The following is a 17,756-nucleotide window of genomic DNA, read 5'->3' on the forward strand; positions in this document are numbered from 1 at the left end:
TGAAGGATCCAAAGGCAACTCATTTCCGGTTTTTAGGACTACAAAACTGGCGAACTTTACCTTTTTCCGGATTAATCTTTTTTTTTTCATCTGAGGGTTAGCATATAGACTAGTATATTTCAAACCAAATAGCAGTTTGTAAAAAAAAAAAATGAATTTGCTGTGAATTACAAAATAGGTCTATTGTTTTTTCAAATTAATAAATATACATAGCGGAACTGTCTTTCCATACAACTTCAAATACAATAAGCAAGTGGAAGTTGTAGTGCATTTGTGTCGAATCTATTGAAAGACTACAATCCCAGAATTTCATTAGAACGAGCATCACCGTGACAACCCGTGATGTATATAAACTCCTCCTCCGACACTTCCCCCATAAATCTTTTGACATCTTGGATCAGCTGTTTGGTCGGTAGAACATAAAACGGAGCTATGAATGAACAGCAGTGAAGAAGGGCTACAAAAATAAAGAGACAGCGAAAGGGGAACAGTGTCATGATGGTGCTCGTATTGATTGTCGCAGGTCTTGGGGTGGTCGCAATGCTTATGGTTTTATTCGCACCCCACATTAGGTAAGAATAAACAGCTCGTATGTTCCGAGGCTATTAGTCGATGCGCATCATCTGACTCTATGCTTGGCTAATTAGTCTAACCTCAATAGAAATGATTTACTGTCATTGTCAAGCTAAAAACGATGGGTTTGTGTTTTTGCATTGGGGTTAAGAAGGATATTGGCGGGAATGAATGGGTGAATCGATTATCCAGATTATTCATATGCAGTATTCTTATCCACCTTTTTTTAATTTTTTTTTATTAACATTCATTTGTTGTTTTGTGGAATAAAAGCTCTGAATGCACTGTCAATTCAACATGGTTTTATATGTCAATATGAGAAACTGATAATGCAATTCCTTTGGTAAGGAAGTGCTGTGCAGTAGCGCGCTACAATATTTCATGACATGATTATGCACAGCGGCGTTGCGCGCGTGGGCGGAGTTATATTTGTAAGCGTTATTGTTCGGTGAAACCGAGCCAGGTTTTGTGGCGTGACTGAGTCGTACGAGTTGACGTTTGATCATTGTTGCCAGAAAGTGATCTTGCATATTGAGTAACAGTAATGGTGCATGTTGAACGATCAATGATTAGCCTCATCATACATACATACATACATACATACATACATACATACATACATACATACAGTGGAGTTGATATATAGTCAGTGGAGTTGATATATAGTTATATATATATATATATATATATACACTCCACTGAGATGATTGTGGACTACAGGAAAAGGAGGGCCGAACACTCCACTGTCAAAATAAAAAGTTGAATCCATGTATCTCTCTATTCTGTAGCCTCAGGATGCCTCCCAAATGGCGTCCTATTCCCAATATAGTGAGAATGGGGAACTATATGGAGAATAGGGTTGTAACAGCAGCCCTGGTGTGGACTTTCACTATATGCTATGGCCAACATAGACAGGACTGACTGATTATAGAAGTTTGATTGTAGATCAATAAAACAAATCCATTTGTTTGTCTGTCCAGGAAATACTCAGCAGGTGGAGCATGTATGTCTATGGCTCGGCTGGATGGGAAGACAGTCCTGATTACTGGCGCCAACACTGGTATTGGGAAGGAGACGGCCCTGGACCTGGCTATCAGAGGTGACTGAATGACACATGGACTGCGTTTACACATGCAGCCCATTCTGGGTCTTTTTGCCACTAATTGGTATTTTGACCAGTCAGATCTTTTGCCAGTAAATTGGGCAGAAGATCAGAATTGAGCTGCCTGTGTAAACGCTGCCAAATGATACCCTATTCCTTTATATAGTGCACTACTTTGGGGCCCTGGTCTAAAGTAGTGCACTTAAGGGTGTATGGTGCCATTTTAGGACTCACAAATGGTCTTCTAACCAACAGTCATTCATGGTGACGCCTCCTGTCCTTCATCACCACAAATATAATGATAACAGAAGAAGAAAAGAGAACATTCAAGAAAATATCAATAATGCTGATTATTGGTTATTATAAACTGGTTGGATTCGAGCTCTGAATGCTGATTGGTTGAAAGCCAAGGTTTATCAGACCGTATACCACACCCCATCGGGCCTTATTGTTTAATTGTCTGTTTCCAGGTGCGAGGGTGATCATGGCGTGCAGGGATGTGGAGAAAGGTGAGGAGGCTGCAGCATCTATACGACGCGTCTACTCCACCGCAAACGTAGAGGTCCGAGAGCTAGACCTGGCTGATACCAGCTCCATACGGGCCTTCGCACAACGCTTCCTCCGAGGTAAGCCTACTAACTCCATTTGTGCATTCCAAATCGCACCCTATTCCGTATATAGTGCACTACTTTAGACCAGAGCCCTATTCCCTATGTAGTGCACTACTTTAGACCAGAGCCCTATTCCCTATGTAGTGCACTACTTTAGACCAGAGCCCTATTCCCTATGTAGTGCACTACTTTAGACCAGAGCCCTATTCCCTATGTAGTGCACTACTTTAGACCAGAGCCCTATTCCCTATGTAGTGCACTACTTTAGACCAGAGCCCTATGAGTATAGGGTGACATTTGGGACGCAGTACTCCCCGTAACCTTTACAAGTTATTACAGTATTTATTCTGGCGTTATTTGTTTATTACAGTGTTTATTCTGGCGTTATTACAGTGTTTATTCTGGCGTTATTACAGTATATTAGTGTTTATTCTGGTGTTATTACAGTATTTATTACGCCGTTATTATAGTATTTATTCTGGCTTTGTTACAGTATATTAGTTTATTCTGATGTTATTACAGTATTTATTCTGGCGTAATTACAGTATTTATTCTGGCGTTATTACAGTATATTAGTGTTTATTCTGGCGTTATTACAGTATTTATTCTGGCGTTATTACAGTATTTATTCTGGCGTTATTACAGTGTTTATTCTGGTGTTATTACAGTATATTAGTGTTTATTCTGGCGTTATTACAGTATTTATTCTGGCGTAATTACAGTATATTACAGTATTTATTCTGGCGTAATTACAGTATATTACAGTATTTATTCTGGCGTTATTACAGTATATTTCAAGGCAAGCACTAATATTACAATGTGTTTACTCTATAAAGCAAAGTATAATATTGACTCTGTATCTGACCCCTACAGAGGTCAACCACCTCCACATCCTGATCAACAATGCTGGGGTCATGATGTGTCCCTACATGAAGACCAAGGACGGTTTCGAGATGCAGCTGGGGGTCAACCATCTGGGTGAGACAGATTTTTTAGCAGACTCACTTCTAGGTTTCTATGTCAATTTGTCTTTCCACAAACACCAGCAATCTAAGGCCTGATCGCGTAACACGACGAAACGGCATGCTTGTTTCTCTCGCGTTCCAGGTGCTCGACATTTTGCCAAGTATAACCTAATTTTAACACCCTAAAAAGCCCACTTCAAGTTTGTAAATTGTATGTTGACACAGTTGGGTAAATGACTGGTACAGGAGTCCAATTGGAGACCTGGCAAGCAGCTAAGAAACTACAGACAGATCGGCCTGCAACCAAACAAATTATGACCGAGGACGAGACGCCGAGCTGAGCACAGCATCTGGCTGAGGAGGTCACCAGCATCAAGAACTCAATCCAGCAGAGGTTTGATCAACTCAACGACTCTATTAAAAAAGAGTAATAGAGTCCAGGCAGAGAAGCAGATTGGGGCACTAGAGCACCAGAGTAACACAGACGAAGAAGATACAAAACACCAAAGATCTGGACTCCCTGAAAACCAAGTTGACCTGGACTACAGACCCCACTGAAGTGTGTGTGTGGACATAACGTGCAGTCTGTAGTACCTCATGAAAGTCATGGGTGTTGCCCAACTGGCAACAGCACAGATAGAGTCCAGGAGGTTCCTCTGAACAGGGTTCATGAAGTGGCCATACCCCTGGTGGATTGTATTACCATGGTGTCTGGAGTTGGTCTACCTACTGCAGCGTAGCCAGTAGAAAGGCAGTCTTGACTAAGAGGTCCCGTAGCTAAAGTCAAGACGGGCTCATAAGTGATCGTAGGACAACGTTGAATTGCCATGAGAGTATGAAGGAGCCACCATTCATGAATTACGATACTGGAGTGTGTGCACCAATCAGGTCATGACCCGTAGAGATGGATGCCATATACACTTTATTATTATTATTTATATTTTTTATTATTGAACAAAATATTAAAAGAAAATAAAAAAATCTATCCAAAATAGACGGACGTTCACAAACCGAAACAATTGATTGATTGAAACTCTGAGACCCCAGACCTGCCAACCGGCCCGAACGTGACACGTGCACAACCAGTCAGCAAGTCGGAAACCACCGCAGCCCACAGCCCCGACCGACACGCTAACGTAGTAGCCGTCACCGCCACTCAACCACCACACTCCCTGAGATGGTCCACATACGGACTCCAAATTCTGTCATAAGTCTGGTTTTTGTTTCTTTATACTATATAGAATCTATGTAGATGGGGACTTCCCTGCAGCCGGCAGCTCCCGGGGGACTTCCCTGCAGCCGGGAGCTCCTGGAGGAGGGTCAAAATGACAGAAATTGGGCAGGAAGATGGCGATTCTGCATGGTCGACACCACTGCCTGAACGCATTCCACTTTTAGGAATACAGGGTTCGCGTAGATGATGCCCTGGCAGCCTGATTTGTCTCAATTACCAAGGAGGACAACCCTGCGGCTACCAGACGGTCACGTTCAGGGGCCTCAAATCACAACTTCAGTATTCTGGGTTTGGGGTGCCAAAGCTTGCCGTTCGTTTGTGACAGGATGTCTGCTTAAAGAGGGAGTTGTCAGCTGTACAAGGTCTAAAAACCAGTGATGCTGTGGCCAATGCGGAGCAATAAGTAGAACTGACTCTCTCTCGATCTTCCTCAAGACCTGAGGGTGCAACGGAATTGGTGGAAACGCCTACAGCAGTCCCCTTGGCCATCTGTGAGAACACATTCTCATTTACAGCAATGACCTGGGGAATAGTTAAAGGGGAAGAGGAGGGGTGACAAATGAGCCAATTGGAAGCTGGGGATGATTAGGTGGCCATGATGGTATTTAGCCAGGACACCAGGACGATAAGTGCCCTGGGACTTTTAGTGACGAATCAGGACACCTTTTTAACATCCCATCTGAAAGACAGCACCCTACACAGGGCAATGTCCCCAATCACTGCCCTGGGGCATTTGGGACTATACTGAATAAAAATATAAATGCAACAATCTCAAAGATGTTACTGAGTTACAGTTCATATAAGGAAATCAGTCAATTTAAATAAATAAATTAGTCCCTAATCTATTGATTTCACATGACTGGGCAGGGGTGCAGCCATAGGTGGGTCTGGGTCAGAAATACTCCTCAGTTTCATCAGCTGTCCCGGTGGCTGGTCACAGACTATCCTGCAGGTGAAGAAGCCGAATGTGGATGTCCTGGGTTGCCGTGGTTACTCGCGGTCTGCGATTGTGAGGCCGGTTGGGCGTACTGCCAAATTCTCTAAAACAATTGTTTTCTCTAAAAACATTAAATTCTCTGGCAACAGTTCTGGTGGACATTCCTTCAGTCAGCATGCTGATTGCACACTCCCTCAACTTGAGACATCTGTGGCATTGTGGCACAAAACTGCACATTTTTAAAGTGGCCTTTTATTGTCCCCACTACAAGCACATGTGTAATGATCATGCTGGTTCTTGATATGCCACACCTGTCAGGTGGATAGATTATATTGGCAAAGGAGAAATGTTGAAGAACAGGGATGTAATCAAATTTGTGCAAAACATTTGAGAGCAATACACTTTTTATGTTTGTCCCTTCTGGGACATAGATTGTGTCTGTTGTAGCATTGCAACATGGACCTCAGCAGCTAGGAGGCCGAGGAGAATCTGACTTTAGCACGGTCACCTGTTTTCTCAGTTTTAAATGTTGAAAGACAATTTGTCAATGATACCACTCTTTCTGGAAAGAGTGTTGCTCGCATGATTTGAGTGTCCAGTGTCAAGCCCAGGAAGTTGCACACACTGAGTTAGGACCAGAATAATATTTTCTAGGTTCATTGTTAGTCTCAACTCGGAGAGGTGACATGAGACCATGGATGTGTGTGCCAAAGCTTGGTGACCCTGCACATATTAGCCTTTCGTCTAAGTAAATTAGGACCCTGAATCCTGCTGGGGAGGGGGGGGGGGCTAGCCCTGCACTTAATACACTTTGTGAAAGTGCGAGGGGTGAGCGAGAAGGCCGAAGGTCAAAAACCGTGAAACTGTGTGCTGGTAGAATGAGGATATGAAAGTATGTGTCTTTCAGGTCCACTGTGGTGAACCAATCACCTGGTTGTACTGACTGAAGGACAGTTTTGATTGGCAGCATTTTGAAGTGCTGGAAGATGACGATTCAGGCACTAGAAAATAGATTGAGTAGAACCTGTAGTTTTGTTGCTCTGGTTATACTTCAATTGCTTTTCCAGGAGTAAGGATATTTCTGAGCAGAGTGTTTTTGCTTTTGAGCAGGGTTGTGTGAGCTGTTGTTTTTAAGACACCCCTGAAGTGTTGGTGTCGCTGACAAAATTGTACTGCGTAGCCTTGTGTTAGAGTGCGTAAGGTCGATGTGTTGGCCTTTGATCTTTTCCAGCTGGAAAAGGGGTACTGTTGTGCTAGACCAGGCATAGTCATTGAACTATCCTCGTGGCATTTTGTTTGTTTGTTTTATATGTATTCCTCCCATTAACAATATTACATGTGTAGCTAGTGTCGTGACGTGACTATCATTAATCTGATGACTGTTATTTATCGAATCAAACTGTTTAATTGATACTCGATTTAAATGAGTCATGTAACAATTAACTCATTAGGAATTTGGGGCACCACGGGAAAAGTTGTTTAATGAGTTACTATCTCCCGACTTAAACTCTAAAGATATACAGATATCTTTTACATCAATAACTGTCAATTATTAATTATTACTTCATCAGTCTCGTTCTGAACGTTGCATAATCCTTGGATCCACGAGAATCTGAGCCCTTCTGAATATTCAGTACTACACAAATTGATTTAATAATTTATTTATTAACTAACTAAATAATAACACAGAATATACATACACACTTATATGAGATAAAAGTCCCTAGTGGACTGACAAGACATGACCGCTTGTTACACATATGGAGGGGTAGGTAAAGAGAGGGAGAGACGGAGAGACAACACTTGGATACATTTGGAAGCTACGCTCATGGAAATATTAATGCATAACACCCTAACCACCGCTCATTCTGTTTAGAAATGCAATATATATTTGCACGTAGCTGTCTTTCTCTGTTGAACTCGATGGGTCCTATTGTGAAGATGTCGAGGGATGTAAGACTGGTTTGTCCACCAGACTTCACAATGTCCTTTGTAGAGCTTCTCTGGTAGTGGAGTGGTTGTTGGAATAGATAGTCTTCCAATACTGCAGGGCAAGGAAGAGAAAGTTCTCGCAAAATTTCTGACCCAGTATTGCGGTGTCAAGACTGGCACAGCCCCCCCTCCCACCTCCCCCACCCCTTCCCCTCTTCTGTGGGAGAGAGGGGGTCTGGCTCTCTTCAAGCATTTGCCTAGCTGATGGGTCCTTTGATCCACTGTCAGGAGTGTCATGCCGCTAGGTTACCCTTTAACAGTATTACATGTGTAGCTAGGTTAAGGTCCATGCTGATCGTATACACATAACTACAAATGGGATCTAATATTATAAAGTGTATATCTTGGAATGTTCATGGCATTTCAAATAAAGTTAAACGGTACAAAATGCTTTCACATTTGAAATCCCTAGCTTGTGATGAGGCCATGTTACAACACAACTTAACAGGGAGGTTGGTCAAGAATTTTTTTTAGATAATAGTCGACTAAGATGGCAGATATATTGTAGTGTAATGTTTTTTACTAAATTAATAATGTACTCTTGATAATATTTATCCTTCTAATTCTGCACAAGCTGTGTTCATATCTCCCTTTAAACTACTGTTATGTAAATTTGCTTGGGACCCCATTCTGATGGGAGTACAATTTAATCTGGTCAATGATTCTACAGTAGATCGCTCTAGTCGTTCCCTTCCAGCAGATAGAGTTCTACCAGCTACTTTCAAAGCACTGCAGAGCTCATTGGCATTGACTGATAAATGGCGCTTAGTCAAGTCCCCTCTGGTGAATATTCATTTCACTCCAATGTCCATAATTCATATTCTTGAATAGACTACCTCTTATCACGATCTGGGATTGACTCTCAGATCCATAGCATTATAATCTCAGACCATGTTTCCCCTAGTCAGCCATCTCCTATCCATCTGACAATATCCACATTTATTAAAACAATAGAGATTCAATCGTTCCATTTTATTAGGGAGAAAATCACCTCTAATTTGAACTTTGTCCCCTCTGTCGAAATAGTGTGGGAAGCTTTTTAAATCGACATGTAGAGGTTGGATCAGAAGTTATTCCACAACCAAAAGGAAAACAATGTTCTTGAAGAAAACCAGTTTAATGGTGGAACTCAAGTCTTTAGATTCACAACATGGATCCAAACAATCCCAGACTTAAAAATGCTTTACTTATTGTAAGATCAGAGATGAGGAGACTACATTTGCTTTGTTCCTATTACGTAGGAGATACTTTGAGTCAGGAGACAAAGCTGGCAATTTGTTTTGCATATAACCTTAAACAGCTGGAAAATAAATAAGCAATTCCTACCATTCAGGATTGCAATAGATCCATATTTGTATTTATTATGGATCTCCATTAGTTCCTGCCAAGGCAGCAGCTACTCTTCCTGGGGTTTATTATGGATCCCCATTAGTTCCTGCCAAGGCAGCAGCTACTCTTCCTGGGGTTTATTATGGATCCCCATTACTTCCTGCCAAGGCAGCAGCTACTCTTCCTGGGGTTTATTAGGGATCCCCATTAGTTCCTGCCAAGGCAGCAGCTACTCTTTCTGGGGTCCAGCAACATGTAAGGCAGTTTATACCATTTTAAAATCATTACAACACATTCACAGATTCCACAACACACTGTGTGCCCTCAGGCCCCTACTCCACCACTACCACATATCTACAGTACAAAATCCATGTGTGCGTGTGTGCATTGTGTGCATGTTATCGTGTGTGTATGCATGGGTCTGTGCCTATGTTTGTGTTGCTTCACAGTCCCCACTGTTCCATCAAGTGTATTTTTTTATTATTTTTAAATCTAATTGTACTGCTTGCATCAGTTACCTGATGTAGAATAAAGTTCTATGTAGTCATGGCTCTATGTAGTACTGTGCGCCTCCCATAGTCTGTTCTGGACTTGGGGACTGTGAAGAGAACTCTTGTGGTCCCAAAGCCACTCCTGCATTGTCTTGGCTGTGTGCTTAGGGTCTTTGTCCTGTTGGAAGGTGAACCGCCCCAGTCTGAGGTCCTGAGCGCTCTGGAGCAAGTCTTCATCAAGGATCTTTCTGTACTTTGCGCCGTTCATCTTTCCCTCAATCCTGACTAGTCTCTCTGCCGCTGGAAACATCTCCAAAGCATGATGCTGCCACCACCATGCTTCACCGTAGGGATGGTATTGGCCAGGTGATGAGCAGTGATTGGTTTCCTCCAGATGTGACGCTTGACATTAAGGACAAAGAGTTCAATCTTGGTTTAATCAGACCAGATAATCTTGTTTTTCTCATGGTTAGAGTCCTTTAGGTGCATTTTGGTCAACTCCAAGCGGGCTGCCGTGCCTTTTACTGAGGAGTGGCTTCCGAATGGACACTCTACCACAAAGGCCTGATTTGGTGGACTGCTGCAGAGATGTTTGTTCTTCTGGAAGGTTCTCCACAGAACGAACTCAGGAGCTCTGTCAGTGTGACCATTGTGTTCTTGGTCACCTCCCTGACCAAGGCCCTTCTCCCCCGATTGCTCAGTTTGACCGGGCGTCCAGCTCTAGGAAGAGTCTTGGTGGTTTCAAACTTCTTCCATTTAAGAATGATGGAGGCCACTGTTCTTGGGGACCTTCAATGCTGCAGACATTTTTTGGTACCCTTCCCCAGATCTGTGCCTCGACACAATCCTGTCTCTGAGCTCTACGGACAATTCCTTCAACCTCATGGCTTGTTTTTTGTTCTGACATGCACTGTCAACTGTGGGACCTTTTTATATAGACAGGTGTGTGCCTTTCCAAATCATGTCCAATCAAATTGAATGTACGACAGGTGGACTCCAGTCAAGTTGTAGAAACATCTCGAGCATGATCAATGGAATCAGGATGCACCTGAGCTCAAATTTCAAGTCTCATAGCAAAGGGTCTGAATACTTATGTAAATAAGGTATTTCTGTGTTTTTTTTTTTTTTTAATAAATTAGCTTTTTTTTTCTGAATAACCTAATTCCGCTTTGTCATTATGGGCTATTGTGATGCCATTATGGGCTATTGTGATGCCATTTTGGGGTATTGTGATGTCATTTTGGGGTATTGTGACGTCATTTTGGGGTATTGTGACGTCATTTTGGGGTATTGTGACGTCATTTTGGGGTATTGTGTTTAGATTTATGGAGGGGGGGGTAACGATTTAATCCATTTTAGAATAAGGCTGTAACGTAACAAAATGTTGTAGCCCTCATCTGTGAAGAGCTGTGGCCCTTACAGTATCTACTGTATGAATTGGGAGATGCTATAAGGCACTCCTGACCTGTAAAACAAGTAACCAACATCTGAAACACCTTGCCTTAACTAATCTCTAACCTATATTTTAACTAGTTCTGAAATGAAATATTCTTTTGAATGTCCGGAGTGTCCCTATAGCCTTTTCCCGTATGAAGAGCATGTGGGCAGCTAGCCTTAACAGTACTAACCGTATACAAGTAGTACTTCAATGACATAACAACAACAGTGTTTCATTCAACATGATCCTAGTATTATTTCCTTTCTGATAAAACAACAGCATCATATTGTTGTTTACTCCTGGTAGGTCACTTCCTGTTGCCCTATGACATAAAAACAGTGTTCTATTCAACAACTCCAATAGTTTATTTTCTGATATTAGGATATTATACTCTGATCCTTTGTTGCAGTACAACACCGATTGCATCATGTGTTGTTGTTTACTGTTTCTTCCTGGTAGGTCACTTCCTGTTGACGTACCTCCTGATTGGCCTGCTAAAGCGGAGTGCTCCAGCCCGCATCGTCGTGGTTTCTTCCCTGGCTCATAACTTTGGCTGGATACGCTTCCATGACCTCCTCAGCCAGGGCAGCTACAACAGCGGCCTCGCATACTGCCAGAGCAAGCTGGCCAATGTCCTGTTTGCTAGGGAGCTGGCCCGCAGACTCAAAGGTAGGGTGGGGGGGAGGGGAAGAGCAGGGGGGGGGGGAGCTGGCCCGCAGACTCAAAGGTAGGCTGGGGGGGAGGGGAAGAGCGGGGGGGAGGGAGGGAGGGAGGGGAAGAGCGGGAGGGAGGGAAGGGGTTAGAGGAGGGAGGGAAGGGGTTAGAGGAGGGAGGGAAGGGGTTAGAGGAGGGAAGGAGGGAGGGAGGGAAGGGGTTAGAGGAGGAAGGGAGGGAAGGGGTTAGAGGAGGAAGGGAGGGAAGGGGTTAGAGGAGGAAGGGAGGGAAGGGGTTAGAGGAGGAAGGGAAGGAAGGGGTTAGAGGAGGAAGGAAGGAAGGAAGGAAGGAAGGAAGGAAGGAAGGAAGGAAGGAAGGAAGGAAGGAAGGAAGGAAGGAAGGAAGGAAGGAAGGAAGGAAGGAAGGAAGGAAGGAAGGAAGGAAGGAAGGAAGGAAGGAATTAGAGAGGGAGGGAAGGGGAGAGAATTGCAACCTGCCACATGGATTTATTAACACACAAAATAAACTGAGGAATAGTGGCCATGCACATAGATTTTCAATGAGAACGCACCCAAAATACATGATCAGAAAGGCAAAACCATATTTATGAAGGTACATGCTACAGTGCATTTAGAAAGTTTTTCCACATTTTGCAACGTTACAGCCTTATTCTAAAATAGATTAAATAAAACAAATTCCTCATCAATCTACACACAATACCCCACAATGACACAATACCCCACAATGACAAAATGAAAACAGGTTTTTATAAAAACAGAAATGCCTTATTTACATAAGTATTCAGACCCTTTGCTATGAGACTTGAAATTTGAGCTCAGGTGCATCCTGTTTCCATTGATCATCCTTGAGATGTTTTCTACAACTTGATTGGAGTCCACCTGTGGTAAATTCAATTGATTGGAAATGATTTGGAAAGGCACACACCTGTCTATATAAGGTCCCACACTTGACAGTGAAGGGTACCAAAACATTTCTGCAGATGGTAGAGTGGCCAGACGGAAGCCAATCCTCAGTTAAAGGCACATGACAGCCTGCTTGGAGTTTGTCAAACGGCACCTAAAACAAGATTGTCTGGTATTGTGGCAAAGAAGGGGGTCGAGTGATAAATGGCAGATATGTGAGGGCAGAACTAATAAACGGGCTCTGCCCGATCACTAAAATGGCCACCCCGATCAGAACTACAGATCACAAAATGGCCGACTGCCAAAACTACAATTCCCAGAAGCAAGGGGAACCCTAAGAAGGTGGAGCCGACCCACAGATAAAAGGTCAAGAAAAACCAGGGAGAGAGAGAGAGAGAGAGAGGGCGGGCGGGAAGTATCTATGAACCATAGAGAAAGAGAATCTACATTGGCTGGATTTACCGTGTACGAGCTGGACTGTTTTGGACTTACCTGTTGGCGTTTAGACCTGGACCTACCGAGAACCAGATTTGTGTACCGAACCCTGCTATCCTTGACCTTACCTGCGGCCTGGGTGGACCAGGACAGCGAAACAAACACACAGGTACTGGCATGTTCGAAAGAACTTTCATTCTGGGCTGACTTTGGTGACAGTTTCCCACTTAATTTGTGACAAACGCTCCTAACTTTGAAGAGGTTTGCCACAGTATGATGAAACAAAGATTGAACTCTCTGGCCAGAATGCCAAGCATCACGTCTGGAGGAAACCTGGCACCATCCCTATGGTGAAGCATGGTGGTGGCAGCATCATACTGTGGGGATGTTTTTCTTCGGCAGGGACTGGTTGACTAGTCAGGATCGAGGGAAAGATGAACAGAGCAAAGTACAGAGAGATCCTTGATGAAAACTTGTATCTGAGCGCTCAAGACTTCACCTTCCAACAGGACAACGACCTTAAGCTCACAGCCAAGACAACGCAGGAGTGGCTTCGGGACAAGTCTCAATGTCCTTGAGTGGCCCAGCCAGAGCCTGGACTTGAACCCGATTTGAACATCTCTGGAGAGATCGGAAAATAGCTGTGCTGCAACGCTCCCCATCCAACTTGACAGAGCTTGAGAGGGTCTGCAGAGAAAAATGGGAGAAACTTCCCAAATACAGGTGTGCCAAGCTTGTAGCATCATACCCAAGAAGACTGCCAAACGTGCTTCAAGAAAGTACTGAGTAAAGGGTCTGAATACTTATGTAAATGTTATATTTCCGTATTTTTTTTTATTTTTAATGCCTTTGCAAAAATGCCTAAACCAGTTTTTTGCTATGTTATTATGGGGTATTGAGAATAACAATTTAATCCATTTTAGAATAAGGCTGTAGCGTAACAAAATGTGGAAAAAGTCAAGGGGTCTGAACCCTTAATAAAAACGGAAATGCAACATGCAACAATCTCCAAGATTTTACTGAGTTCATATAAGAAAATCAGTCAATTAAATTCATTAGGTCCTAATCTATGGATTTCACATGACTAGGCAGGAGTGCAGCCATAGGTGGTCCTGGGTGGACATAGGCCCACCCACTGAGGGAGCCAGGCCTAGCCAATCAGAATGTGTTTTTCCCCACAAAAAGGCTTTATTATAGACAGAAATACTAATCAGTTTTTAATCAGCTGTCCGGGTGTCTGGTCTCAGGACGATCCCACAGGTGAAGAAGCTGGATATGGAAGTCCTGGACTGGCGTGGTTACACATGGTTTGCGATTGTGAGGCCGGTTGGACGTACTGCCAAATTCTCTAAAACAACGTTAATTTGTTGTTTTTTAAAGTGGCCTTTTATTGTCCCCAGCACAAGGTGCACCTGTGTAATGATCATGCTGTTGAGTCATATTCTTTATATGCCACACCTGTCAGGTGGATGGACTTTCTTGGCAAAGGATAAATGCTTACTAACAGGGATGTAAACAAATTTGTGCACAACATTTGAGAGAAATAAGCTTTTTGTGCGTAGGGAACATTTCTGGGATCTTTTATTTCAGCTCATGAAACATGGGACCAACACTTTTACATTTTTATATTTTTGTTCAGTATACTTACGGGGTTGGGGATAAAGGGGTTGGGGATAAAGCAAAAAGCCTGACAATAGCATGGTAACTGAATCCTCTCTTCTTCCCTCCCAGGTTCCAGTGTGACAGTGAACTCTGTCCACCCGGGGTCGGTGCGTTCGGACCTGGTTCGCCACTCCACCATCATGTCTCTGCTGTTCTCTCTGTTTTCCATGTTTCTGAAGAGCCCTCGGGACGGGGCCCAGACATCCATCTACTGCGCTGTGGCAGAGGAGCTACACTCTCTCACTGGGAAACACTTCAGGTGAGATTACAGTATGAAGTTCTGCCCCTGAACCTCGTTTAGATGGAACTGCGATTCCAATGGCTCAGTGGGTTATAGTGCTGAATGATTTTTTTGCGCTTTTTGAGATCGGTACGGTTTCGGTTTGATTTATGAAAAAATAATCACTTTTTTCGCTTTGGATGATTTTTTTAAACAAATGCCTTTTGCATTATTTGGGTTGAATGCTGTTACACAGAATAAAACAATTAATACAAGTCCCATGGTGGTAGTGACTGCCCCATTAATTACTGTTTATCACTTATTAACTATCATTTACTTTCATAATATTATTTTATTTTATTTGATGACTTAATTATTTAGTTCCAAGTGGTCATCATCTCTATAGAGCTGCTGTCTGATAAAAATCACAATTTTGAGTTGTTCTTCAAAGTAAATAAGGTATACTATTATGACTGCTGAATACCAACTATCAATCGCTTAGCTCATGTATTTTCAGGTAAAGATACTTCTCGAAGCAACTGTCTCTCTTATCTCTCTCAATTGCGAGTTTTTCTGTCTCTCTCCGTTTCTGTGCTCCCCGCATAGACCAGACAAGTAGCCGAGCAATGGGTTATGGTCATTGTAGTTAACTACCACGTTTTCTGCGCGTTAACTATGTCGAATATTGACCTGTTGGAAACTACATCGCGCATTTCAGGCGAGATCTGATTCATCTCTAGAGAAACTGCATTGAGCTCACAGGAAGAAAAAAAAACTAACGAAATGGAATCCAAATACTTGAATCGATGGCGTTGGTCAAATAACAGATTTCGTGTAATCGCTCAGCACTAGGTGCTGCAGGTTGTGGGTTACAACAAGGTGCTGCGGGTTAGAACAAGGTGCTGCGGGTTAGAACAAGGTGCTGCGGGTTAGAACAAGGTGCTGCGGGTTACAACAAGGTGCTGTAGGTTAGAACAAGGTGCTGCGGGTTAGAACAAGGTGCTGTAGGTTAGAACAAGGTGCTGCGGGTTAGAACAAGGTGCTGTAGGTTAGAACAAGGTGCGCTGGGTTGTAGGTTACAACAAGGTGCGCTGGGTTGTAGGTTAGAACAAGGTGCTGTGGGTTAGAACAAGGTGCTGTGGGTTAGAACAAGGTGCTGCGGGTTAGAACAAGGTGCTGTGGGTTAGAACAAGGTGCTGCGGGTTAGAACAAGGTGCTGTAGGTTAGAACAAGGTGCGCTGGGTTGTAGGTTAGAACAAGGTGCTGCGGGTTGTGGGTTAGAACAAGGTGCTGCGGGTTGTAGGTTAGAACAAGGTGCTGTGGGTTAGAACAAGGTGATGCGGGTTGTGGGTTAGAACAAGGTGCTGCGGGTTGTAGGTTAGAACAAGGTGCTGTGGGTTGTGGGTTAGAACAAGGTGCTGCGGGTTGTAGGTTAGAACAAGGTGCTGCGGGTTAGAACAAGGTGCTGCGGGTTGTGGGTTAGAACAAGGTGCTGTGGGTTGTGGGTTAGAACAAGGTGCTGCGGGTTAGAACAAGGTGCTGCGGGTTGTGGGTTAGAACAAGGTGCTGCGGGTTACAACAAGGTGCTGAGGGTTGTAGGTTAGAACAAGGTGCTGCGGGTTACAACAAGGTGCTGCGGGTTGTGGGTTAGAACAAGGTCTCACATCGGCCACTTAATACATGCGTCTCTGTCAATTTCGACAGTTGTGTGAGTCACTATGGCGTAAACAACTGTTAGGTGACCAAATTATTTATTAGAAACGTTCTACTTTGATGACAGAATAAAGGGAAGCTGTGATCATGCGGATAACGAAAGTCCTCTTCCCTCCCGCTCACTCTCTCTCTCTCTCAGTGACTGCGCCCCGGCCTTCGTGGCGCCCCAGGGGAGGAAGGAGGAGACAGCCAGGAAGCTGTGGGACGCCAGCAGTGAGCTCCTGGGCATTGTCTGGGACGACTGATCTGAACCACCCTGTTATTACTATCCACTGCTTGCATCCCCAAGTGCACCCTATTCCCTTTTATAGTGCACTACTTTTGACCAGGACCCACAACCTTGTTCCCTGTCTCAATTGCTTCCGCATAGGAAAGAGCCAGCTAGTAGATGAAATTAGGGGCCACAGGGCTCTGGTCAAAAGTAGTGAACTATAGATTAGGGCTCATACTATATATAAGGTGCCATTGGTGACGCAACTATGCTCTCTGTTCTCAAATCATTATCATTTCATGACATTTAATTAACCTCAAACTACAGTTATCCCAACGGAACTTGAGGAATTGGGTAGGAACCATAAAGGAATGAAAGATGACATAATGGCACGGAGATGAGTCCTCTATCTATCTCTATGGTAGTAACTGTAAAATTATCATTTCATGACATTTAATTAACCTCAAACTACAGTTATCCCAACGGAACTTGAGGAATTGGGTAGGAACCATAAAGGTATGAAAGATGACATAATGGCACAGAGATGAGTCCTCTATCTATCTCTATGGTAGTAACTGTAAAATGAGTCCTCTATCTATCTCTATGGTATTAACTGTAATATCAAATGCATTACTGTACTGTGAAGGGTCTAGCCAGGGCATAACCAGGTCTAGCCAGGGCATAACCAGGTCTAGCCAGGGCATAACCAGGTCTAGCCAGGGCATAACAAGGTCTAGTCAGGGTATATTACAAACCATTTGTTTTAGTTTGTTTTGTATCTTATTATATTCTAAACCTCCATGTAGATTCAGCTTTATGTTTGGTTGCTTTTAACTTGCCTTTTCTAAACCATTGCAAGCTGTTATTTTCCCTCCTGTTTCTTTCATCTTTTCCTCCATTTCTTTCCCCCTCAGCATTCACCACATGTGAAACTGCCAAGATTGTCTTTTATACAAATGTGAAACATGCCTTTTTCTACATTTAGGGTTGGAAGATTCCAGAAATTATGAAGGAACAGAATAGGAAATCTGGGAATCCTCCAACCAGGAATTCTGGAATTTGGGGAAATTTTCCAGAAATGTGCAACCCAACTACATAGTAGTCATGTCAGGAGTTGAATGTTTACATCTACTGTAAATAAAGATCAAATGTTACTAGCTACTATTCCTAATATCGGTTTGTTTAGTAACACAAACACACACACACACGTAATAAGAAACGAGTCAAATACCTCACACTCTTTATTACCCCTCTGGCTTTCAACAT

The 17,756-nt window shown here is 43.2% G+C and overlaps 1 protein-coding gene across 1 annotated transcript; it reads left to right on the plus strand.

The window, feature by feature from the left end:
• Positions 1-373: 373 nt before the first annotated feature.
• Positions 374-17,647, plus strand: LOC106598856 (retinol dehydrogenase 12). Its single transcript, XM_014189927.2, has 7 exons — positions 374-572; positions 1,554-1,672; positions 2,146-2,301; positions 3,160-3,264; positions 11,132-11,341; positions 14,416-14,605; positions 16,419-17,647. The coding sequence occupies exons 1-7, from the start codon at positions 496-498 to the stop codon at positions 16,522-16,524; spliced, it is 963 nt and encodes a 320-aa protein (XP_014045402.1). The 5' UTR covers positions 374-495; the 3' UTR covers positions 16,525-17,647.
• Positions 17,648-17,756: the final 109 nt, after the last annotated feature.

The sequence above is a fragment of the Salmo salar genome, chromosome 01, assembly GCF_965601325.2.
Source record: "Salmo salar chromosome 01, fSalSal1, whole genome shotgun sequence".
NCBI classification, from domain to species: domain Eukaryota; kingdom Metazoa; phylum Chordata; class Actinopteri; order Salmoniformes; family Salmonidae; genus Salmo; species Salmo salar.